The sequence below is a fragment of the Parasteatoda tepidariorum genome, chromosome 2 (assembly GCF_982258835.1).
Source record: "Parasteatoda tepidariorum strain Cologne lab strain chromosome 2, Ptep-v5.0, whole genome shotgun sequence".
Classification (NCBI taxonomy): Eukaryota; Metazoa; Arthropoda; class Arachnida; order Araneae; family Theridiidae; genus Parasteatoda; species Parasteatoda tepidariorum.
In genome coordinates this window covers 46,822,596-46,848,414 of record NC_141756.1, presented here as the reverse complement: position 1 = coordinate 46,848,414, position 25,819 = coordinate 46,822,596, and the positions used below count along the sequence as shown (strand labels likewise).

The 25,819-nt window shown below is 29.3% G+C and overlaps 2 protein-coding genes across 2 annotated transcripts in view; one reads left to right on the top strand and one right to left on the bottom strand.

Moving 5' to 3' along the window:
• The window catches only part of LOC107449834 (aldehyde dehydrogenase, cytosolic 1), a 30,990-nt gene extending 26,210 nt beyond the window's left edge, over window positions 1-4,780 (top strand). The window contains exons 10-12 of the mRNA XM_043042328.3: window positions 1,628-1,702; window positions 1,844-1,883; window positions 4,582-4,780. Coding sequence (XP_042898262.2) covers window positions 1,628-1,702; window positions 1,844-1,883; window positions 4,582-4,614 — 148 coding nt within the window. The 3' untranslated portion in view covers window positions 4,615-4,780. The remainder of the gene's footprint in view (window positions 1-1,627; window positions 1,703-1,843; window positions 1,884-4,581) is intronic.
• A 2,239-nt stretch (window positions 4,781-7,019) lies between these two features.
• The window catches only part of LOC107449837 (aldehyde dehydrogenase, cytosolic 1), a 36,835-nt gene continuing 18,035 nt past the window's right edge, over window positions 7,020-25,819 (bottom strand). The window contains exons 7-12 of the mRNA XM_087157271.1: window positions 19,810-19,915; window positions 14,587-14,771; window positions 13,245-13,567; window positions 8,875-8,946; window positions 8,746-8,785; window positions 7,020-7,128 (exon numbers count right to left, since the gene is read on the bottom strand). Of these exons, the coding sequence (XP_087013397.1) occupies window positions 7,099-7,128; window positions 8,746-8,785; window positions 8,875-8,946; window positions 13,245-13,567; window positions 14,587-14,771; window positions 19,810-19,915 (756 nt within the window). The 3' untranslated portion in view covers window positions 7,020-7,098. The remainder of the gene's footprint in view (window positions 7,129-8,745; window positions 8,786-8,874; window positions 8,947-13,244; window positions 13,568-14,586; window positions 14,772-19,809; window positions 19,916-25,819) is intronic.

Below are 25,819 nucleotides of genomic sequence, written 5' to 3'. Positions count from 1 at the left end.
TTTTCGATGTCAAAATAGTTCTTTTCAAAAGTGGAGAAAATAATTCCTTAATGTTCATCAATGAGGATTGAAAAAAATATTTACTTTTTCATTTGATCTCTGTTTTGTACGACAATTAAATGTAACTATTTTAACTTTTATGGAAGTTATGCAATAATAAATCACTTCCAACAACGCTTTACTCGAAAAAGGAGGCTAAAGTTAATATAATACATGCGTTGTTTAAAGTTTTATAAATGTTTTTAAAAAAAAATTTCTGTTCAAACAACAAAATTTTCTCTTTTCCATTTCTATCCAGAAATGTGCATTTTTCAAAGTAACTACAATTTTCAAAGTGGTCAGAAGTAAATTCATGAAACGTCCTCAATATGCAAAATGTTCTTTTTTTAAACTGCGGCCTTGACCACGATAGGGGTCGCCAAACCTACGCATTGGGTCGCTATAAATTTTAGCAATTTGGATCGTTTTTTTTTTAAAGTTTTTATAATAGTTTTACATAGTTTTATATTATATCGTATTAACCAAATAAACGTATTAACCAAATAAAGACGAAGTCTATAGAAGATTTTTGGCTAGGAGCCTCAAAAGAATTTCAAACGATTTCTGAAACAACCATAAACTTTCATTTACTTTTTTTCTACAACCAATTTGTAAGAGGCGGCATATTCGGTTTTAATTATTATAAAAGCAAAATGTTGATCAAATCAAAAGAACATTGAAAAAGTGTTTCACCCTGCCGTGACGACAGATTTGTCAAGATTTGATAGTATAGTTAAAAAACAAACTGTCGGGTCTGTGCTATTTGAAATAAACGGATTTTCTCAATAGAGACCCTCCAAGTGACTACATTTAATGGACAGCCTATAATTAATGTTTGAATTTACCCGAGTAATTGAATTTATTATAGAACCATATTTTTAAGTTTGCTACTTATGAAATTTTTACATTGTTCGACGGCTTAAAATTAAAAAATAATGACCTAAAACTGCAATCGAATATTAGAGTACAAGTGAAGAAAACGATAGTTTTAGTCCGTGTCGGATTTGCGCAATGTTTATAATCCCAAAATGCTCGTAAGAATTGCGGGGTCCTCAAACCAAAAGGTCTATACGTTACTTTAAGACTAATTTTCCAACCAAAGTAATTGTATTTTTATATCAATGACATATTTTTGTGTCAATTTTTATACTTCCTCTTCAACCCTACCTGTGTAAACTAAAATAAAGTCTTAATTCTTCGATTTCTTTACTCACGACGTAATAGCATTTCGGATTTAGATTAAATTAATAATAATCCTTAATTTTTGTTTTTGTTCTAATACTCGAATCTCGAAGCAAAATGCTTTTGTCCACCATTAAAAGTTCTTTTTTTTTTCAGGGTTTTTAAACTTACATGCCGCCATATTTTAGGAACGATATACTTGTACAAAACATTTTAATTTTAAGGACTTGTACATTAAATATGCCTAAAATATATTTTTTAGTCAACTTTTATTTGTATAAAAATATTGATAAGACTTAGACCTTGCTCCATACTGACAACGCATATAATACATATTTTGTCTAATTCAATAGTTACAGTTACAAATGTTTTAATCAATAATCAAAAATTTCTAATTCATATCCAGGGTCAACTGCTTCTTGACTATAAGCGTCCAGGTTCCATTTGGAGGTTATAAAATGTCTGGTCAAGGCAGAGAATTGTAAGTAATTTTCGAAATTAAATCTGTTAAATGACACTTTATTTTATGAGCAAACACTAAACCTGTATGAAAGCTAATTATTCCTTGTATTTGTTTATTATTATATTAGTTTTACTTCAAATAATTTATTTCTTTTTTTAGTGGAACTGATGCACTTCATTCATACTGCGAAATTAAATCCGTGAGTATTATTTTTGGTTTGCAAAACTATTCAGATTTACCTTTCCAATTTTGACTCGGCAACAATACCCGAAACAAACAAAATAACTATGTTCTGTTGCTTGTTGCTTGTTAGCGTCTTAAATTTTGTAAATGCCATTGCTTTTTTTAACAGAGGTTTTAAGTTACGTTGAGCTGCGACAAATAGTCCTGGGTTTGTGCTACGAAATCACTGAAGACTTTCCTTTAGGAAATCAAGAATGTATTTTTTTATTTATAAAAAATTTTACTTATTTTTAGGACGCATGAAAGGACGGTGACTTATTTATTTAATCTGAGGCCCACATTTTTAATAATTACAGAAAATAAGATTTTTACTCAGAAATATGTAGTCTAGGAGAGAGTAAGCACATAAATTTAATAAAGAAAAATTTAAAAATAAATAAATAAATAAAATATTTAAATTTTATTATGTTTATTAATTATTTTCAATTGTTAAAGGCAAAATAATGTATTTTAATTTTTAGTAATTTTATATATTTTAAATTATTTTTATGGTATATTTCTTCTTATTTTGGCTACGAAGAAATATCTACAAGCTATAAACAATAATATTATAATATAGTAAGGTATTGTTTCTGATGTAAGTTTTCATGTTTAATTGAATGAGGCAGCCAAACTTTAAGACGATTAAACTAATAGTTTAGAAGTTATAAACGTTTTAGGTACAAAAAGTACCATTTTGTACTAGCACTTATTCATTGCTATTCAGGAAAATGGGGTACTTTTTTTCTCGTTAAATTGAAGAAGACCAAACACGAATAAAAAATACTAATTTTTTGAAGGAAATTTTTTTTTTTTTTGTAAAATTTCTCTATTTCTGAAATGAAGTTTCTATTATGAAGTTAAAAACTACTTGTCCCATCACACTGTGGGCCAGAAGATTTTGGCCAAAAGCCAAAACTACATTTTCAACTAAAATATGTGTAGGCAGTTTTAATATCGCCCAAATTAAGTATTCATAATCATTCCAAACATTATAATTTACTTTTTGGCCGACAAGAGTGCAATGTAGTGAAAAATATGTTAAAAAAAATTCTTTTCATTGTAACTTTTAAATTTATATTTCAGAAATAAATATAGGAATTTCGCCTTACTGTTACATTTTTATCAGAGTAATTAGTCTGAAATTATAGTACAATTTTTCAATTTGTTGCATTAGTTAATATTCTTGACAAACTGATAGTTTATATCTTATCATTTGACAAAGGTGGACTAAATATACCGAAAAACAAAAATTAATGTTTTTTTTCATGTTTTCGCGTTATTTTGTAATATTACTTCGGAAATATAATTTGTTTTTCATTTTTAATATAAAATTACGAAAATTATTATATTTTCATTCCTATATTTAATTATTTAAACGTATTATAATATTTTTTTTTATTTTTGCTCACCATATTTCAGCCTCTATTATGTTTTTTGCTGTTGGTATTTTTAGTGTATTTCAAAATTTCAACTATGAATTTCATTTACCTGCACAAAAAAAACCCTAAATAAAACCCCCCAAATTTTGAAACAAATTTTATCGAAATACTAATCTCGGCCACGAAAACTTGGATACTGGCCCACTGTGCATCAACTCGAATTTTGAATCATTCAATTTAGTGAAAAATTTTGTAAAATGTACCTCACATGTTCAGATAGGTAGCAAAGAAAAAAGTGTACATAAGTCATGTCAAAAATAGTACTTTTTATACATGAAAACGCTGTCAGCGGTCAGACGCGGCCAAACGCGGAGAGCGGTCAGAAGTTTATGACACTTAATGTTAATTTCACTTTTCGTGTATTTTGCCATTTCTTGCGATGTTTTCAAGCGAGTGTTCAAATCGAATCCATAAATTATGAAATCCATTAATTATTTTAATAATAGTTATTTTAATTGAGTTTTTATAATTTTGCATTTTTAAAATGATATACATCTGGACGTAATATTCCATAATGACCGCCCTAAATATATAATTATTAAAGATAAAGTTAGAAAAGTTTGCACACTAGTGGGTGGAAGCTAATATTTAAGTGGAGAAAGAAACCGCTATCGAAATCTTTCGATTCTTAAGTGTGGTCTGCGTGGACTGGAAATATTACTATCGGTTTTATTGACGTAGGAAAGACAAAGGAAATGCTGACCGGCTTGTGTAGGGGGCAAGGAGCTGTCCTTGCATCAGAAAGGTCCTGGGTTCGAATCCCGGGCAAGGCACGGATGTTTGTTTCTTTCTCCTTTGAGTGTGAATGTGACCCGCCCTATAAGCCGGTTGTGTGAATGGCGTGGCAGATGTCGAATTCCTGGCCATAGATGGCCCCACAGAAAAACAGGAACAATCGCACCCCCGCTGCCTAAACAGGCATACGACAAACAAAAAAAAATGTTAGAAACCCCTCCAAGTTTCACCAAGCTATCAAACTAGTTATAATGTTTTTCATCTCAACTCCATTACTATATTAGATTCGTCAAAGTTTTTGTTTCTTTTTTGCTTAAATGTCAGTTTCAACCCCTAAGTTGAAGCTTTTATTTTACTTTATTTTTGCCAAGCATTTTAAAAGCGATTATAATCTAATCATTTTGAAAAAAAAGATTGAAAATTATTAAAATAATGTAAGTGATTTTATAAAATGATTTTATTTATTTTATTATTATAATTTTATTTCTTATTTTTCAGGTAACCACGATGATTCCACAAAAAAATTCTTAAATTTGTTCTTACTTGACTGTCATACATGACTTGTAAATGTACTTTTGTATTTTTAAAAACGGTAAAATAATCTACCTTTAAATTAAAGATCTCTATATCAATAGATAATCTAATAATATGCAGTTTGTAAATTTAATGAAAGAAGTAAAAATTGATTTTTTACAAATGTTGTTACTGTTTTAATTTTAATTTATGTGTCACTTCAATAATGTTTTTCCTTATAATAATGTTAAAAATAAAGAGAAAACATGGAAAATAATGTAATAAGGATTAATGAAAAGAGAAGAATAAAAATTATTAAAATAAAGTATTTTTAAAAATATTAAATTTTTTTTTTAAATATCTTTTTTTAATTTTAAATTTAATTTTTTTAAATAATTTTTTATTAAAAAATATTATATTTTAATAATTTTTTTTCTTAAACCTTAACCAATTATTTTCCATGTTTTCTCGATATTTTTAACTTATTTTTTGAGTTCTATGTACTTGCAGCTTATGCGCAGCAAATGAAACTTATTATTTTTCTTAATTTTCTTCGTTTTTCTCTTTATTGTGAGACAGAGTAATTCATTTTTAATAAACAACCATTAATCAAATAAGTAGTACATTTTCTTTCATTAAGTTACCACATTTAAATAAATAAAAAGTAATGAATGCTTTCCATTTTCTTCCTGTGCGCGTTCACATATGCTGTCTTCACAAATTCTATAATACTGCATGAATATTTGTAGACTTACTCAAAATGTTGAGGCATTATAATCCAATAAATAATCGGATTGCTTTTTTAAAACACTTTATTTTCGTATAAACATTATTAGTGATTATGAATTGATTAGCTAGTGCTCTTAACAAGATGGAGGATAGATGAGTAGTAAGAAGGGAAACTTATGATTATTTAAGAATAAATTCATTTTTTAAAAGGCAATCTGAACATTATCAATGCCTCAACTTTTTGAGTAAGTCCATAGATATTCAAGCAGTATTGAAGAAACAGTAAGTGAAAGAACAAAGGAGTTAAACACGCACAAGTTAAAGGTAAGCATTCATTATTTTTGTTACCTTTTGTCCACTCAAGTGTGTGTTTACTAACTATAAAGAATTATACAGGGAGCAACGTTGGCCCACCTAATAGGGTGCCCCTGAAAGAGTGGCCAACAAATCTGCCCTTCAGATAACTGTATGACCTAGGTCATTCTAGAGGTATGCATTGGGAAAAAAAAGAGAATTATACAACTCACTGATATCAAGCATAAAGGTATTATAAGGGCAAAATCATCTGTGATATTCAGCTGATAATCACCGGGGATTCAAAATAGCTGCAATCTATACAGGAGTGCTCCGTTTTTCAATTTCATCTGCGTATCGTGCGGTAGGGAGGAGGAACTTTTTTGTTTTTAGAAAACAGTCAATCTATTTTAAGTTTTATACATAGTTTATAAATATACACACATGTAAAAAATAAATATGCATCTATACATAGCACTTAAAATAAACGACCAATTTTCTAAAACAAAAGTGTGCCTTCCCCCTTACGCAACGCCTATAATATATATATAAATGAATTTAAAAGAGTATTCCCTATTAGTGACCACAAATAATTCAAGGAAAGAAAAGTAAGACTTTTTAATCAGTATTGAGGATGATGATATTAAAAACATTAAAATTTGTTATTTGCTGAAGGAATTAACGGGTGGAGTTAGGAGTGATAATTATAAGCACCTTAAGTTTCTCCCAGTAGTCCAACTGGTTGGTAATCCAACTATGTATAACCACACCTTTCACAATAGTGATTTGTCAGATTTGAACATAGATTTATTTTTATTTTTCCTCGCTTAAAAATTGATTTGTGAATCCTATATCGTTTATGACTAGTACTCTAAAACTATGCAGGTTGTTCCGTAATGGTAGCCATTAGTAAGTATTTTCAGAATCGTTGCCAATGATCTGAAATTAATATTTTAACGAGGGGAAAAAATCAAAACTCAATCGAAATCTAGCATTTCACTATCGCGTAAAGTGGGTTTCACAGCATCAAAATCTGTTTGATCGTCAGTTGAAACTAGCAGGTTTCTAAATGATTGTCCTTTACCTCATCTCTGTTTTTCCAAAAAGCAAACAGGGTTTGGTTTGGTGTTTTGTACACATACCTTCCGCGATAGTGTTTCAGATTTTGTTAAGAATTTTATTTTTTTTAAGCTTAAGTACGATATCTTATGGTTCCCTATGCGCATGCTTTTTGTTTCAATGCTTGTCAAAGATTCCAAATATACGTATTGAAGGCTAACATTACGTGTATATTATAGATGATAAACGGAATAACGACCTATTCCAACTACAATATGACTCGAAACAGTTGTAACCTCGTGACAAACTTAACTCTTGACATGCGTAAGAAGAGAAAATAGTCAACTTTTAAAATACTTTTTAATTATTTTCACATTTTTTTCTTTATAAACTGAGAGGCTCTTTTATTTGTCCAGTGTACTACTTCTTCTGAGAAATCATCATATTCACCTAAAAAGTAAACATTCAAATTTTAGAGTTATGATAAAACTATTTGTTATAATTTTATTTTTATTATTTCGAACTATGTACATTACAAATAGCATTATATAGCAGCAATAACATACACATATTTACAAATAGCATGATATCAATTTTAAAACTTGAATACTTAATGGTCGAAAACTACTTTCTTATTTTTATCAGAATATTCTTATTGGCCAGAAAATCATTTGGTATGGTTCGTTAATAAAAAAGAAATCGAGATTTCTTTGATGGTTATCAGTATTAAAATTAATATTAATTATAAAAGTATTTTTTTATTGGTAAAATGCTTCTTTATATGTAAAATATTTATTTCCCTACTCAGCGGTATTTATCTGTAATATATATTTATCATCTTTCTCAGCATTATTCCCCACTATTAATACTACTTTAGATTTGTATTATTTTCTAAATAAAAGGCTTTGAGCCGCAATGGTTCATGGGATAGCGCATTCACCTTCCCATGAGGTAAACCGGATTCGAATCCCAGCGATGGCTAGTCGATACGAATTCCCCATCCGGCTCGCGCCGACCACAGTGCTGATGTGAAATATCCTCAGTGGTAAATGGATCATGGGTGAGAGTTCTCTTGCCGTCGTGCTAACCACGGGAGGTTCTCTTTGCCATCCTCTCCATGTAAGGCAAATGCGGATTAGTTCCATCAAAAAGTTCTCCACGAAGGCAAATTTCTCCCAATACTTACTTGATTCAGGAGTTCCCTTGTCTTCTGGATTGGGTTCAAAATTACAAGGCTACGGAGTTAAACATCAGTAGTCGTAAACTCAAAATTGGATTGGCTGTTCAACGACGGTTATAGTATAAAATAAAAGGCTTAAAACTGCAAATTGAGTTCCTTTATTATTAAGTCATAGTATGATATAATTGGTAAAACCCACTTAGAGGGTGCTGTAAACATAAGGAATAAGCTGAGATTTTGAATCGTAGGTTCGGGTTTATTTTATGAGGTACGAGTCCGAAGAATTTTAATCCCAGCACACTCGTGGCCTGAGACAACAAGAGAGCATGGAGTGCCCACCCCCCTGGCATTAGCATAATTTAGCTTTTCCATAAAATTGGACAAAAAATGAAATTAATAAGAATATATGGACATAGATATGCTAGTTTTACCAGTGTTTAATTTGTTCATGGAAATATTATTTAAATTTAAATATTTAAATTCTGGAAATGTTCATAGTTCTGAAAAAAAAGGGATTAACCTGTATTACCTGGTATTGCAGTTATCAATAATTAGTATCACAGCAACATTTCATTTTTATTCCTTTTGAAAGAGGCTTACAAAAACAACAAGAACGCATGAAAAGCATAAAACAACAAACGGGAACCATGAAACAATAAGATGTGAAAAACATAAACACAAGAAAAATTATGAAACAACACGCACAAAACACTGCATAAAGTAAGTTATGTGTTGCTTTCTACATGCACAAGCAAAATAACTTTTTCTTTTATTGTCATTGAGAATTGCATGTGATAGTTAGTGAAGTTGTTCTTTTTCAATCAGCATATCATCAAATCAATGAATTAAAATCAATCTAAGTAATTTATTGAAAGAGAAGTACTCACTGTTTTCGTCTCTATGAATGAATTCATAGCATCTACTCCACTGAAAAAGAATTCCGAATTTTATTCAACTAAAATATTAGTTTAAGTAAACTGTTTAGAACATATTTAGTTCATACAAATTGCACTTACAAGTCTTTTCCACCAGCAGTATGAAATCCACCGAGAGGTGCCTGAACTGATAAATTTAAAAAGCAATTTATCCTGAAACAAATAATGTAAATTTATATACATTTCCTGAAACTATTGTCATTGTATAACTCAATATACATACTTATCTGATCAAAAGAGAAAAAAAAATAGTGCGACTTGAATTTCTAAAACAAAAATGAACCCTAATGTATAATGGTTGTTTTTTCAACTCTGTGCCGTCTTAAAAAATAAGACTTTTCAACGAACAATATGCTAAGTTTATAACTATCGTGAGTTTTTACAGTTATTCATGTGTGTTGGTTAAGTATGAAGAAAAGTCACAGTTTTGTAAAAATTAAAAATGTTTGTGAATCTAGTTTAACTGTTTGTGGTCTAGTTTAACTGTTTGTGATCTAGTTTAACTGATCTAGTTCCAACAGCGTGGCGCATGATCAACGCCACCGATTCCCAAAAGGTATTCGTCAGAGCCCCAGGGTTCTGTTCCGTGAAAGGGTCCAAGTTGCTCCGAAAATTAAAGTTTTCTTTAACCAGTTGCAATTTATGAAACCCGTTATCTTCTATCTACCTAATCAATAGTCCATTATTTATTTTATTTTATTAGGTTATTTTTAAAAAAATTATTTTTATAAAATGCTAGTGATTAAAAAAAAGCATAATTTAAAAACAAATTTTTTTTCCTATTAATATAATGGGTAAATATTCGAAAGGATATTATTGGAAAACATTTATTAAAAACTTGCGTTAGTATTTGATTTCCCAGTGAACCTTTTCAACTCTAAATTAAATAACTAAACTCAAGAATAAAGAAATGTTTTTTCCTCACAAACATTCTCAACGTTTAGAATAGTTTCTTCACGTTTTCATTCCAAAACAAACTCACAACTAGACGAGATGCCATGTGAATGCAACTGTCTGTCAAAGACATAATATAAAGACTAGTTTTGACAAAGCGAAAAAAATTCTCGCAGAATAATATTTGAAAAGAATTCATAGGCATAGCAGGTTTCCAATTTTTAAGGAAGACGAAATTAAAAAACACACTAGTCACACTAGTTTTCTAAATTCCATACATAACAAAAAATATTTCTTAACTTTCCTAATCATCTGCAAAAAGATTAATCTTTCTCTTGATTTTACCTATCTCGAGTTTAAATCGATGATTATTCATTAAAATTTTCTTTATTTGTTTGAAATAATGAAATAATATAATTTGTAGTATATTTTTTTTCTTTCTTTAGTAAGTTTACAATTGTTAATGAACTTTAGTAGTAAAGTCGGAGGTTCCGTTGAAAGAAAGTAGATCCTTTAGAGTTCCGTAGACTTAAAAAAAATGGGAACTGTTAGCTTTGTTAATTTTTTTTTCAAGTTTGAATGCTGATAATTTTAATAATGCGTTATCAAGATTGCTTTTTTTTTCACATTGAAACAGATTAATAACATTTTCTTCATCTGATAAACTGAACTAATATTTATAATGCATAAACAAAAAGAATGAAAGTTATAAAGGAATTGTTCTCGCATTGAAAACTATGGTATGTAACTAAGATTTTTTTGTAAAACTCTTGTCGAAAAATATTCAATTATGAATCGCAATTTAATATTTAAATGTGTAAAACAAAAGCGTTTATCAAACTTCAACCATTTACTATCAAAGCAAAATCAGAGCAAGGAAAGGATTACAACTATTAATACTCAGTGTGCTTGACAGGTGGAACTGTATCTCTCAATCGGAACACTCTTTTGGCTTCAATCTTAAATGAGCTAGTTTTGACAATTTTATTCCCTCTTATGCTGTAATCGACTTTGATATTGATCTAGGGTGCTACAACTTGGACATAATCAAAATGAGATAGGCTAATATATTCTGAAAACAATTGAAAAATGCATTCACTCAGCTCTCATGTGTGCTCTACAAGATCTCAGAATTTTTCCACTATTTTAACAAAATTTTTTTGAATATCGTAGCAACCCAACCCTGTTGAACAATCTTAACTTGAAACCTTCTTTATTTGTTTGTTTGTCCCCTGATTTAAAAAATCAACTTACTGTTGATCGCACTTCTGAAAATGAGGATGAATGTGTATATTTTTATAACTTAAATTTTAACAAAGATAAAAGATCTCAAACAAAATTTTCAAGAGTTCCCATTCCTTTAAAATCCAGCATTTTGTGTACAAACTCTTTTTTTCTCCACTCCTTTTGTCCAAAACTTAAACTGTATTAAATATCTGGGCACCTGAGGCCACTTGCGGCCCTTTTCCCATTTATCTTGAACTTGATCTGTGTGGTGCTTAGTTGAGGCTGTGCAATGCAAATGAACTGAAGGTGTATTCATGTGGATCATTGAGGTTCTGACTGTGTAATTATATGCAGTAGAGTGATAAGATTATATTGTAAAAGTATGAACTTAAGATGTAAGAAGATATGATGAAAATGAGGTTATGTATATGCTATTGATGTCTGGAATATGATGCATCACTGCAACAGTATTTAGCTATTGGTTTAATTTTCTTGTCTTCAGTTAAATTTTCAAATGGAAATATTTCATTGAGATTTACTGTAGAGCAAGAGGTGGCTTTTTCGTAGAATTTATTAATTCATGTTTGTCCAAGAGCTAATGCTTTCTTTTCTGGGCTTGTGAACCGATGTCAAAACTTGTTAGCGAAAAAACTGCTAAACGAAGAATCAAAGCGTAGCCTAAATCTTTTTTACAACTCGAAATTAAGTCTCGAACACTGTGTAGAGTTCCCTCCGTAACCCTGGATATATCTTCGTACTGTCTTTCTCTGAATTATACTATCTGTCTCTCTCTACTTGACAAAGGCTTATAACAGGGCTAAAGAGAATACAAGGGCTAGTTCACTCCGCTCTTAGAGCTGAAGCTACGATTTCCCTCCTCATGACGTCACTGTGTCTACAGATCTCGGAGATCGCAAGCAAAGATATGATAACTTTGCATCTTTCTTTTGTAAAAATAAGTTAGACTTTTTCTGGTTATTAGCCTTCAAACTTTACGTAATTAACACATTATTTCCGTTCATAAACATAGTTCAAAAAAAACTTTCTTGTTTATTATATTAAAAAAATACCATTTTAAACTTATAAAAATGTTTTGCTAGTTGGTGAAAATGACACGATAAATACTTTATTTTAAAAAGTTCAGTTTTAACTTTAACTATTGAGAAAAATGAAGGCATATATCGACACTTTTTTTATCTACATATTCTTTTATAAAGATAAGTTAAGTTAAATTTAGAATCCCTGATTTTAAAATATGTCGTTAATAGCAATTTGTTCATACTTAATCATTAGGAAACATCAACCTTAAGCACTATTTACTGAAACAAAATAATAATTTAGGTTCATAATGACATCAGAAATTTTACAATTGTTTATAGACATTTAAATTTACGATGATATAATACATAGATATTTAAATTGAAGAGAATATAATTTTTAAAAAAAATCATAAATATTTAGAATAACTACATTAAAAAATATGTTATGAAATTAGGAGAATTTCAACTATATACTATATATTTTATTTATACTTTTTACTTACATTTTAATTTTCTTTGACTTTATCTATTTTTTAATTCTTTTCACCTGCCTTTCTTTATGAAGTAGCGAGGCGGTTTCTATTTAGATAATGAATTTTTATAAAAGTTCTTTACGACAGAATAAACGTATTGCGGTTTTATATTAACTGTGTCATTTTGGAATCCATTCTTTACATAGTTGTTCATTTACTTTAGGGAACACGCGAAAAATTATTCTTTTTCCTTTTGTTTTTAGATCAGAATTTTTGCAAGTTGCAATCGCGCAAACTGGCATTTAGATAATAGTTTTAAATTCTTGTAAATTCACTGCAAAAACTGAGGAAAGTCATTATAGAAAATAACAAATGTCTTAGAATATCTCGCAAAAAGAAATGATTCAATATTAGTTAGAGCTAGTAAGGCCAAACGCTCCGTTCTTGAAGTAAAAGTGCGAGCTTTGCGCCAAAGTGACGTCACTAGAGTGACGTCGGAGGATCGGCGCGGCAAGAGATACTTCAAAGGAGTGAACCAGCCCTTCTATTCTCTTTAGCCCTGGGCTTATAAGCCGTACTTCTCAAGCCTGCATGTATGTGTATCAATAAATAATAATTAAATTCTAGAGTTGACGTGCAATTGATCAAAATTTCTTGAATAATTTAATATGTTGTTTATCTCATTACTCGAAATGTAACTCAAAGTTAAAGGCTTCAAAAAAGCCATCACTTGATATAAAGCAACATTTGAGTGTTTTGACACTGGTACAAAAATGACTGCAAAAATTTATACAAATGCATTTTAAATCATATTTACCAAATCAATCCTGCTCGCACTTGTTGTGAATAAATAGTCGCTTTATTTAAATCCGTTGTTAAGATGCCGGCTGCCAACCCATGACCATAACTGTTAGATCTTTCAATCACTTCATCAAAAGTACTGAACTTGGAAATCTGCATTACAGGTCCCAATATTTCAACTTCCGTTAAGCGCATATGATCTTGAACATTTGAAAAGATAGTAGGCTGCATGAAGTATCCCTTTGTGTTATATCGACTACCTCCGCATTCAAGAACTGCTCCTTCTCTCTTTCCGCTCTCAATGAACTCTAAAAGTTTGTTCAGTTGTAGTTCATCAATCTAGAATAAATAAATTAAGGAATTATAAAAAAAAATGATTTTATTTACGTATTATTATTTAATTAAACTTTAAGTTGAAATAGTTGTAGTTGTAGTTCATTTACGTCGCACTAGAGCTGCACAATGGGCTATTGGCGACGGTCTGGGAAACATCCTTGAGGATGATCCTAAGACATGCCATCACAATTTTGACCCTCTGCAGAGGGGATGGGACCCCCGCTTTGGTAGCCGACGACCTGCAAGCGAAGTCGAGCACTTTATGATAGAACAGTTTAACGAGGACCAATACCGCATACCCTCGATCGCTACGCAAACTAATCCAAGTTGTCACCCACCCGCCCACTGACCGCGGCCAGTGATGCTTGACTTCGGTGATCTGCTGGGAACCGTGTCTTAACGATCAGTCCACTGCGTCCTATGCGTTTATTGAAACTAAAATACAGATGAAAAAGTATTTCATAAAAAATTTTATGCTGATTACAAATACACATTTAAACAATAGTATCATCTCAATTTCAATCGCCAGTTAAGTTATGAACAACGACTAAAATGAGTTTTGTGGCAGTAAAAGCATCCAAATTATAATTATGCCTACTCGTCTAGATCAATTTAATTTGGAGTTTTTTATTTTATTTATTTACTTTTTCCATCAACATTTTTTTTGAAATTTAATATTCGCGTACATAAAGAAATTTATTTTTAATTGCAACATTTTAGTTATTTATTTATTAAACGTTAAAGATTCTTTCAGCTTCATACTGCATTGTTCAAATATTTTGCTCCTTCTTAAAATTCTTAATTAATTTTGCTAAATTTATTAAATTGCTATTTCGGAATTAATGAATCTGCGAATTTGTTGATTTTCATGTAGCAAACAAATTTTCTGAGGGTAGGGATTTAACTTCATACAAAAAAATGAATATCAACCAGAGCCTTGTGAGATTCTTTGGACTTATATTTATTCTTCTTCTATTTTGACCCTAAAAAATTAAGCTTTAAATTAATAAAATGAGCCTTACTTGTGGTCCTTGCTCTGTTTTTTCATCAAAGGGATCACCCACTACTCGTTTTAAAGCCAATTCTTTACTTTTTGCAACAAAACTGTCATAAATTCCATCTTGGACAAAAATACGATTGCCTGCACAATGACCTTCTCCCTGATTGTAGAAGCTTGCACGATGAGCAATTTGAACTGCTTCATCCACTAAATAAATAAAGGTACATCAGTGGAATTTATTTTCTAATCTACGCACAAGGCGTGTAGATTGGATAACAGGACTTGAATTAATACAACATGGGTCCAACAGATCCGAGTAAATTTTTGATAATTTAAAAAAGGGAATGCTCAATATAACTTTCCTTTTGTTATTTTTAAAACTAGTGGGCTGCGCTCCCTGCTCGCCAACCCCCGAAAATTGCTACCCAATCTTATATGGTTTGCTTCGCAAACCAAGCTCGCTTCGCTCGCTACTAACTTAGGTACATTGCAAATGCACAAAATTCTAAGAATTCAAAACAATCATTCAAATCCATATAAAAACTTTAAAAAAAAAAAAATTGCATCTTTTTAGTAAATACTAAGTCATTAAAATAAATTTGAATTCGAATAAATGACATATAATTCGTTGAACCTATTAGAAATATGCTATAGTATAATTCGTGATATAAATCAAAAATCGTCAAATAAATTCGTACATAAATTCGTGAAAAAAAGCGCTTTCGACAAAATACTAAAATAGAGATCTATCGACAAAGACTACTCACTTCTGTCTAGCTTAATACAAGTAGTATGAGATTGACGCAGCTGATGATCGCTGGTTATTTCAGTTTCCGTTTTCAAAAGCGCTATATGTTGAGCCACCTCATCTAGATTTGGCATGTGACATTTTAGCGGCAATCATTGGTCGATTCGCCGTGTTAAGAGAAATAGTAACGTAAACAAAACAAAGCAAACGTTGCCACTGGCGGAAAAGAAATGCAGCCAAAATTTGGGAGCCACGTAAAAGAATTATATATATTAGATATTTCGAAGATTTCCTTTCAATATCATGAAACTTGCTAGTTTGTTCTAGTGGTATTGCGTGGCAACAGTCAATCTCAGCTTTTGTATACCTAGTGTGTGAAGATTAAGTAGTATTTTTGAATTCCTTGATATTGAAAATTTTGTCGATGCTCAAAGGGGAGCAAGTGTTCGAACTGCATTGTGAATTAGAGCACAGCAGATGTACTGTAAATTAGAAAATTTTGTTTATTACATTTTTGATAGACTGATGTGATTCTCTAGAAAAATAAATGTTGTATAATAAGCAAATAGCATATTGTGAGCATAATCTTAGCGATTTTCCCCTCGCATACATGTACTATTTCTCTGTAAGTGAACATCAGAGTAAAATCGTCACTAAGTTTCGCTTTTGCAAGAAAAATTGAAAAGCACAACGAAAGTTTATGAAAGCACTATCTTAGAATCTATAGTAAGAACTCGACTGAATGCAAAATTTTTCAATTTATACAATTCGAGTTTTAATCAGTTCTCTGCTATAACTCATAAGTTGAAAACGACCGAGCAATAGTCTAGGGAGAATATGCCCGATTTTATAAAAAAATTTAAAAGTAGTTTCCCTGTAGTCCAAATCAAAATCCCCTCGGATATATTTTGATCAGTATTGGTGTGATAAAAAATGTCGTCTTAAATATTCTTTAAAGAGAACAGCGATGGAAATTCCCTTTGAAATAGTGTATATAAATGAGTGACTTAAAATTTGTTTAAAGTCAAAATGAAAATCTAAAGATTAAATGTAGCTTTCAAAAGATTTAGTTTTAAATTTTTGTAAAACTTTCTTATAATTGAATCAAAATGTTTATCGTTAAATTATGATGCTATTTTGGTTTATTTAACATATATATATAAAAATCTTTATAGACATTGGTAATATTTTCCGCTTCTTTCTTATAATTTGAATCGATGAGTTTCGTAAGAAGCTCATGATGTCATACTCGTTGGAGGGAGAGAATGTCCGTGCAATTGTGAGAGTTTGTGACTAGGTCAGCGGTTCTCAACCTTTCAGTATTCGCGGCCCAGTTTTCAATCATAATTTTCATCGCGCCCCCCACTTACAGTAAAATGTATACAACAATAATATATATTGAGTATTTTGAATTCTGTCTTTAAAATATTTTTAACTAACTGGCAAAACAAAAGTAAAGTAAAAGCCAGCAGCAATTGAGATTGCAGAAACTATGTTTGGAGTTAATTTTTCAAAAGAATTACCGTCCTCTTTCAAACGATACTGTTGCTCCTCGAATTGGTGATACAGCTGAAAATGTAGTGTCAGCTTCTCTCGATGTTGCGTGACAAAATGTTTTCAATACAGTTTGATGAAGCATAATAAAGATGCTCATTTAATTGTCTATGTTTGATTTTGTGATAATATGTCAGTAGTAAAACTACTTTTCTGCAAATCAATAGAACTCAAAACAACAGCGCTAGCATTATTTGCTATTTCAAATGAAGTTATGAATGAGGCAAGCATAGAATGCAAAAATTGCATCGGAATATGCACCGATGGTGCTCGTTCAATATCCGGAAGGTTCGAAAGTATACAAGCACTAGTAAACTTGTAAAAAATCGCCTCCATGCGTCTGGACACATTGCATGATCCACAGAGAAGTTTTGGCTTCAAAAGAAATGCGTCCCTGGTTTTAATATTGTGTTAACTATGGTTGTAACAATTGAAAATTATATAAAAATGAGAACCCTGAGATAAAGAATCTTTTCCGCTCTTTGGGCCCAAGGAAGTCACTAAAATTTTTTAATTTCTTTTTTAAATTTAGTATGCTTTGATTAAGTAAGGTGGGTAAGCCAAAGGTGGTCAGTGCTCCTAACGTAGCCCACCCCCCAAAATAAAATTAAATTTATTTTGAATCATAAGACGTCCCTGCTGCATTGTAAATCTTGTATCTGAGGTGCACGAGGCTGAATTATTTCCTTGAATGGCCTCCACTCTATGAAGTGATTTAATTTTTTGCAGTTGTTCTAATTTTCGGGTGAGAAGATATTGTAATTTATATGAGTTCAAATTCTTAGAACTTTGAAAGTTTATTTCTTTTTCTTTAACCACATTACTTTAATTCTAATTAATCTATCAGATTAATAGTTTTAAGTCGTGCAAATGGTGACCATATGCATATTCCCAAGGTGGCCCGACACCGGTGCCATCTTGGGGACACAGGGGCCACCTTCGGAAACAAACGTGAAATCTATAAAATAGTTCATTATAAATCATTACGTAGCATATTATTTCTCAAAGAGGAATGATTGATTTGAATGCCAATTGATTTATTTCATTTTAAGCAAATATGGAACTTTGGTATTTTTTAAACTTTTATAATATTTTGACGTTCTCTGCATTTTAGCAGAAATTGCGATATTTTATTACAAGCTTTTTGTATTGTTTGCATTTCAAAGTAATTTTTCAGGTATTTTTATTTTTATTTTTCTGGTAATTATGAGTGTTTTTGTGGTCGATTCTGGTATTTTCTTGTAAATATGGGTATTTTTATACTAGTTATGGGTTAGGTTAGTTAACTCTAGTATGGTTATTTAATTCTTGTTAGTTAATCCTTTTGAAAAAATTAACTCAGTAATAAAGATTGAAAGAATCGCGAGTGACTTCTCACAAGAGCTATCAATGTAAAATCAACACTCTGAAAAAACAAATATCTTTTTCAAAATCAGGAGACTTATTCCTACCAACAAAACACTTTGAAGTGCCTTTTTAAAAGACGTTTGCCAGTCTAAATGTTTTTTCTAAGGATAATTTGAGTAAGTGAAAAAGTGATTTCAATATATGGCTCACCTTTGGAACCTGTGGGAAACTTTAGGCGCAGAAGCTACAATTTTGAAATTGTACTATAAAATAAATGAAATTTTATTTTACAATTAAAAGTATACGTGATATATATTAGAGATAGGTGTAAGATGTTACAAAAAAAATTTCAGCCACACAGACTTAACCAGAAAATTAGGAAAAATCCTCAAAGCAAAGCCATTTTTGGCTCCCTACCTTAAGTTTTGATTCAATAAGCTATTTCAATTTAATAAGTTATTAAATATGTCGAAATGTATTTTGTTTTCTATGTGTTTGTGCACTTTCCTTTCATACAGTTAATCAATTTTTTTAAAATAATATTTTCTCTTGAATATTCTCGCGCCACCCCTCCAGTGTGCTCGCGCCCCCCTAGGGGGGCGCTCCCCACAGGTTGAGAATCACTGGACTAGGTGATAGAAGGCGACAAGAAATGTGGCGTCAAACATATAATTTAAGTTAAGACATTTTAAAACACGAGATTAAATACTTTTGCCTAGATTTATTTATGCATTTTATTCATCTAACGCCTATTTTAAAGAAATAAAAATACTGTTTTCGCCTAATGGATTTGTTGCGTATTGTAATTAATTTCATTTTTTTATTGAAAAAAAACACATCGATGTTGATTAACTTTTAAAGTTTAAGTTTTTTTTTTTTTTTTTTTATTAAGTAACCACTTTTAAGAAAAAATAACTCAGGACATTTCCAAAGAATTCGAAAACCTTACTGTCCTATGAGAGTGTTGTCGAGATGCCTTGACAATTTCAATGTTTTGATTGCAAGAAGAATTGTAGAAGTACATAATACCAAGTAAATTATATTTTATAATGGTGAAAATAATTTTATGAATGTTCCTATAAAGTACAAGTATTATCGAATGGTATTTTTAATAATATACCAATGAAAGCAGTATTCTCAATCAATATTTTAAATGAATTTGAATTCGATGTAAAGCCAATAAACAATATTTTCTTTTCCACTAGTAACATGAAAACAGATTTAAAAAAGAAAACATGTAAAGCGAATTCATAAATAGTCAGCGCTTTCTAATTACCAGCCTTATTAGATAGATTCCATAGAATTCTTGTCAAAATAAAGTATGTAATATTTAGACGGCAATGTATATGACAAATTATTATAGAGGTCTGTCACAAATGGGATTGAAGCATTAAAACTGACTTGATTTTCTGATAAAACTGAAATATTTTTTAATTATCCCCTTTCATTACATTTCATTTTCATCATCCGAAAATGAAACTAGTTTTCATGTTTATAATTCCACCTTCATTGTTATTCATCCCGGCAATGATTCCTTAAATTTTTAACACCTTAAAAAGAATTCTTTTCTCTCTGCGAGAAATGATAATAACTTACAGTCTTCTATATCTGAGCATACAACCAATGGATTATTTCCTCCCATAATGAAACTCATTCTCTTGTTCTTGCTCTTCCCAACCGCTTCTTGAATTTGGCGACCTATCTGGAACAATACAGAGTATCGTATTAATTTATGTTTTCAAAAACATACTGGAATATATGAAACTTATATCGCAATACTACTAATTTCTTTTTTATAAGATTTTTCTTTTAATTTTTTTCATTAATTATTTAATTTTTTTAAAGATTAAAAACTATCTAACTGAATAAGCATTTAGTGATTATTCTATTTCTAACTTATGTTCTTTTTTTTCGAAATTTGCTGAACTTTTTATAACTCGCCAGTAGGGGAATTTCGGGGGTTCTGCCGCACTTGCGAATCGGCTACTGCCGCACTTAAGGTCTATGACCTCTCTACCTTGAGATACACTCGGGGGTTCTGCCTCACTTGGAGATTTTTCTGAAATTGGGGGAGATTGCGACATCCCTTCTTTAGATAAAGGATTCCCAATAAAGCATAATAATTTCATTAATTTTAAAAATGAACTCTTCTTCGGGCATTACATTTTTATTTATTTTAAACTACGTGTCTAAAAATTCAATTATTGATTAAATAGTTTCATAATTAGAATGTTTATATTTAATTAGGTTTCTCAGTGAGATCTCTAACGTGATAAGAAACGTTTTATTATTTATTCTTACTAGTCTTAAAATTTATCTATAGAAAAAGTATGTTCTTTAATGAATATTTTTAAAACTTGTTGTTAGAGCTGAGAGGACTTTAAATTAAATATATGAAAATGGGGACAATAATAAAACTTTATTTAAATTCTGAAAATTTATAACATTTTTATTATTTATAATTCATAAATGAAAGTTTGGAAAAAAATTACTTTCAAACCTTGGAATACTGCCTCACTAGGGGATACTACCTCACTTAGAGATTTTTATCGGAAAGTTGGTTTTTATCTACCCTTTTGGAGTACTATCTCTATAAAGCATTGAATTATTATTATTTTGGGACTTAGAATTTTTTTTAGTGTAATGTTAGTCATTAAATGAATTAATCTTATAACTCGTCATTGCCATTAATTTCATTAGAAACTTTGTTTGTATCAGAGGACGTTATAATATATGTATTAATTTTATTTATTTATTTTATTATAATTTTCACTTTCTTCAGAAAATCATAGCTATGACTTAAGATAATTTTCTATATGAAACTTACTTTATTATTTTCTATAATTTTAATGCAATTTGACAGTTTTTATTTAGCTTTATCATCTCATCAGCTGAAAAAATTATTATTAAAATGAAATGAAAAATTACGGAAAAATTATCATTCTAAGGGAGGTTGATTTATTGTACGTATTAGTTGCGTTCAAATGATGTGTTCGTAAACAATGAGAGTAATTAATTCATATTCGACTACTGCCACGGTAGAGGAAATATAACTAAACATACTTTGACAATAGATATTTTTCTAAGATTGAGAGAAATTGTGAGATCCCCTCTTCAGATAAGATTTTATCAGAAAAAAAGATTTTTTTTTTTTCATTGGAAAGTCGAAGAATTATTTTTATTTTCGGGGCTTAAAATTTTTTCGCAAGCTAGTATATTTTTGTCATGTGATTATCGTATTTTTATTAATGTGTGAATTTTTATTTTCCCAATAAAACATTATGAATACATTGATTTAATTTCTAAATAAACCCTTCTTTAGAGATGGCATTTTTATTATTTTTAAATGATATGTCTAATAATTCCTAACTGGTGAAATAGTTTCACAGTCAGGATGTTTATATTTAATTATTTGTTACAGTAAATGTGTAATAATCATTCTAAGTGATAACTATACATATTCAGTGGAATAAAATGGTTTATGAGTTAATTTCCTAAATTTGCCTACTCATTGTCAGTGATATAGTGTAATTATGATCCATTAACATTTTCCGTTTAAATTAATTCGATTAAAAAAGTTTTTGGAAATATCGATAAAAATACTGGCGTCGTTGATATTAAGCTAAGAAAGTTAAATAAGCTCATAACATCACTTTATGAATAGATTTTTCGAAACGTATGTCTCGTTTTTAATCACGTGTATACAAAAACTCTTCTGATTGGTAGTTAAAGTTAGAATAAAACTGTTTTTACTGAGAAAATTTCTGAAGTTGGAAAAACGATATTTAAAGAGTTGCAGAAAATTGGTGTTAGAAAAGCTTTCTACTTGTTTCGACTTTGAAAAATTTTTAAATTATGTGTACTTAAAAAAATTCTGAAGTTGTTTTAACATAGAAAATTATTTTAGTTGGAAAAAACGGGTATACCAGAATTTACACAAGTTTTTATTTATTTTTTCTAATTGTTCTGACTATGAAAATTTTTTTAAAAATTATTTATACTTTGAACATTTCTGAATCTGTTGGTTTTAGAAATTTTCTGAAGTTGTTCGTACATAGAAATTTTTCTTTAGTTAGAAAAAAAATTTTTTTTTATTATTTATTTACTTCATTATAGTTTCCATTTTATTCAGAACAATATTTCTATGACTTAAAATACTTTTCATTTATATTAAATCTACCTTATTATTATATAATTTTAATGCAATTTAACAGTTTTTGTTAAGCGTTTACAATTAATTGGAAAAGACAGGAGTATAAGGAATCGGAGAGGTTTCAAGTTAGGAAACAGTTGGAAAAAAATTTCCAACTGTTTGTGCTTAGAAAATTTCTGATGTTGTTATTACTTAGAAAATTTAAGTTGTTTGTACTTTGAATAACTTTCAAATTGTTTTGAGTTTGAAATATTATCAATTCTTTTTTGTACTTTTGTACTTAGAAATACTCTGAGGTAGTGTGAACATAGAATTTTTTTTTAGTTTGAAAACACGGATTATGTTAAATAAATATATTTTCAACTTGTTTGGAATTTCAGGAATTTTCAAACTTAGAAAAATGCTGATGTGTTGTTGGCAAAAAGTTTCTGAAGTTGTTTGCGTATTGAATTATTTTCAAATCGTTTTGACTTTGAAAATTCTTCAAAATTTTTGAAGTTGCATAAGTAGCAGAAGTTTGTACCTTGAATAATTTTCAACTTGTTTCGAATTTAAAAAAGTTTCAAATTATTTGTACTTTGAAAAATTCTGAATCTGTAGGCGTTAGGTTAGAAAAATTATGAAATTGTTAGGACTTAGAAAATCTTTCAAATTGTTTGTGTTTAGAAATATTCTGAAGTTGTTTAAACATAGAAAATTTCTTAAGTTGGAAAAGCTTGTACATAAGGAATCGCAGAAGTTCTAAGTACAAAGTCAAAACTTTTCAAACTGTTTGTACTTAGAAAATTTCTGATGTTATTGATACTTAAAAATGTTTGTGCATTAAATAACTTTCAAATAGTTTTGACATTAAAAAAATTATAAAATTTTTCTAGAACTAATTTTTAAAAAAATCAAATTATCCAAAATTCCGAATTTTTCAAAATTAGGAGTCTTTCGAAGTTTTGTAAATTTGGAAATTTTCGAAGTTGGTAACAAAGGTGCTTAAGAAATGCAAAAGTTTGATGTTAGAAAAATTTTCAACTTGTTTCGACTTTGAAAAATTTTCACATTATTTGTACTTTGAAAAATTCTGAAATTGTTTGAAAATAGAAAGTTATTTTAGTCGGAAAAAAATTGATATACAAAAATTAACAGAATTTTTTTTTCTTTTTCAAATTGTTTTTACTTTTAAAAATTTTTAAATTATTTGTACTTTGAAAAATGATGAAAATGCTTAGAACTAGAAAAATTCTGAAGTTTTTTTAAAGTATTTTTAAAAATTCTGAAGTTCTTAAAAAACAAAGGTGTAAAAATAAAGAATCGCAAACGCTGTAAGTTAGAAAAACTTTCAAACAGTTTGGACTTTAAAAAATTCTGATGTTGTTGGTTCTTAGAAAATTTCTCAAGTTGTTTATTATTTCGACTTAGTAAATTTTTTAAATTTTTCGTACTTTGAAAAATTCTGAATATGTTGGTTTTAGAAATATTCTGAAGTTATTTGAAATAGAAAATTTTGCGGCAATGCAACAAATAGCAGAAATTTAGTCTTTGAAACATTTTCGAACTGTTAGTACTTAAAAAGAATTCTGACGTTGTTTGAACTTAAAAAAATTTAAAACTAGTTGCACTTGGAAATAATCTGCAAATGTTTAAACATTGAAATTTTTTGAAATTAGAAAAAAAAAACGGTTAATTAATGAGTAGCAGAAGTTTGGTTTTGGAAATCTGCTTTCAACCTTAAAAAATTTCCAAATTGATTTTAAAAAAATTCTGAGGTTGCTGGTACTTAAAAAATTTTTTAAATTAGTTTGACTAAAAATTTAAAAATTTTCTGTACTGAAATGGTTATGAAGTTGGTTGAAGATAGAAAAAAAGGTATATAAGTTGTCACAGAAGTTTGGAGTTTAAGAATTTTCAACTTATTTGGACTTGTTTTGTATTTCGAAATATTCTGAAATACTTTGAACATTATAAATTATTTTAATTAGGGAAAAATGGGTATATAAGAAGTCGCAGAATGTTGCTTTCAAATTGTTTTGACTCCCAAAATTTTTCAAATTATTTGTACTCACAAAACTTCTTTAATCTGTTTTCGTAATATTCCGAAATTGTTTGAACAGAGAAATCTCTTTTTTAGCTGAAATAATGGAAATATGAGGAGTCGTAATAGTTTGAAGTCAGAAAAATTTTCAACTTGTTTGGACTGCGAAAAATTTTCGAATTGCCTATCCCCCCTAAAGTTGACTAAACTTAGAAAAAAAACTGGTATATAAGGAGTAGCAGGTGTTTAATCATAGAAAATGTTTCGAACTGTTTCGACTTCGAAAATTTTCAAATTTTTCATACTTTGAAGAATTCTGAATATGTTGGTTCTTGAAAAATTCTGAAAATGTTTAGAATTAAAAAATTGTTGGCACTTAGAAAAATTCTGATATTCTTAAAAAACTGATCGATAAGGTGTCACAGAAGTTGGAAGTTAGAAAATTTTTTAAGTTGTTTGCACTCAGAAAAATTCTGATGTTAGTAATTGGAAAATATCGGAAGTTGTTGGTACTTTGAATAATGTTTATTTTCTTTTTTGTACTTAAAAATATTTTGAAGATGTGTGAACTTGAGAGTTTCTAAAGTTTGAAAAAAGGTATTTATGGAGTAGCAGAAGTTTAAAGTTAGAAACATTTTCAACTTGTTTCGACTTTGAATAATTTTCAAATTCTTTGTACTAAGAACAATTGTTAATCTGTCGGTTTTAGAAAAGTTTTGAAGTTTTGTGAATATAGAAATTTTTTAAGGTTGGAAAAAAAACGGCTATCCAACGAACAGCTGATGTTTGCTTTCGGAATAATTTTCAAATGTTTTATAATTACAAAAACTCGGATAAGTTTATTACTTCCGAAAATTCTGAAGTTGTTTTAACTTTGAATAATTTTTAAATACTTTTGACTTTGAAAAATTTTCAATCCATTTTTACTTAGAAATATTCTGCAACTGTTTAAACATAGAAATTCATTGAAGATGGAAAAAATAGCTAGATAACGAGTAGCAGAAGTTTGTTCTTGGAAAGTTTTTTTATTTATTTTAACTTTGAAATTTTTAAAATTTTTTAGAGTAGCATTCTGAATTCTGAAGACTAGATTGGAATTTTAGAATTCTGAAGATGTTGGTACTTAAATTTTTTTTTTCAAATTGCTATGAATTAAAAAATTTAATAATTTTCTTTACCTTAAGTGATTATGAAGTTGTTAGAACGTGAAAATTTTTGCAGTTAGAAAAAAAAAAGGTATATAACGTGTCGCGGAAGTTTGGATTTCAAAAAGTTTAAACTTATTTGGACTCATTTTGTACTTTGAATTATTCTGAAATTCTTTGCACATTAAAAATTATTTTAGTTGGGAAAAAATGGATTTATTAAAAGTGACAGAAATATTTTTCATATTGTTTTGACTTTGAGAAAATTTTCAGTGGTAGTATTTT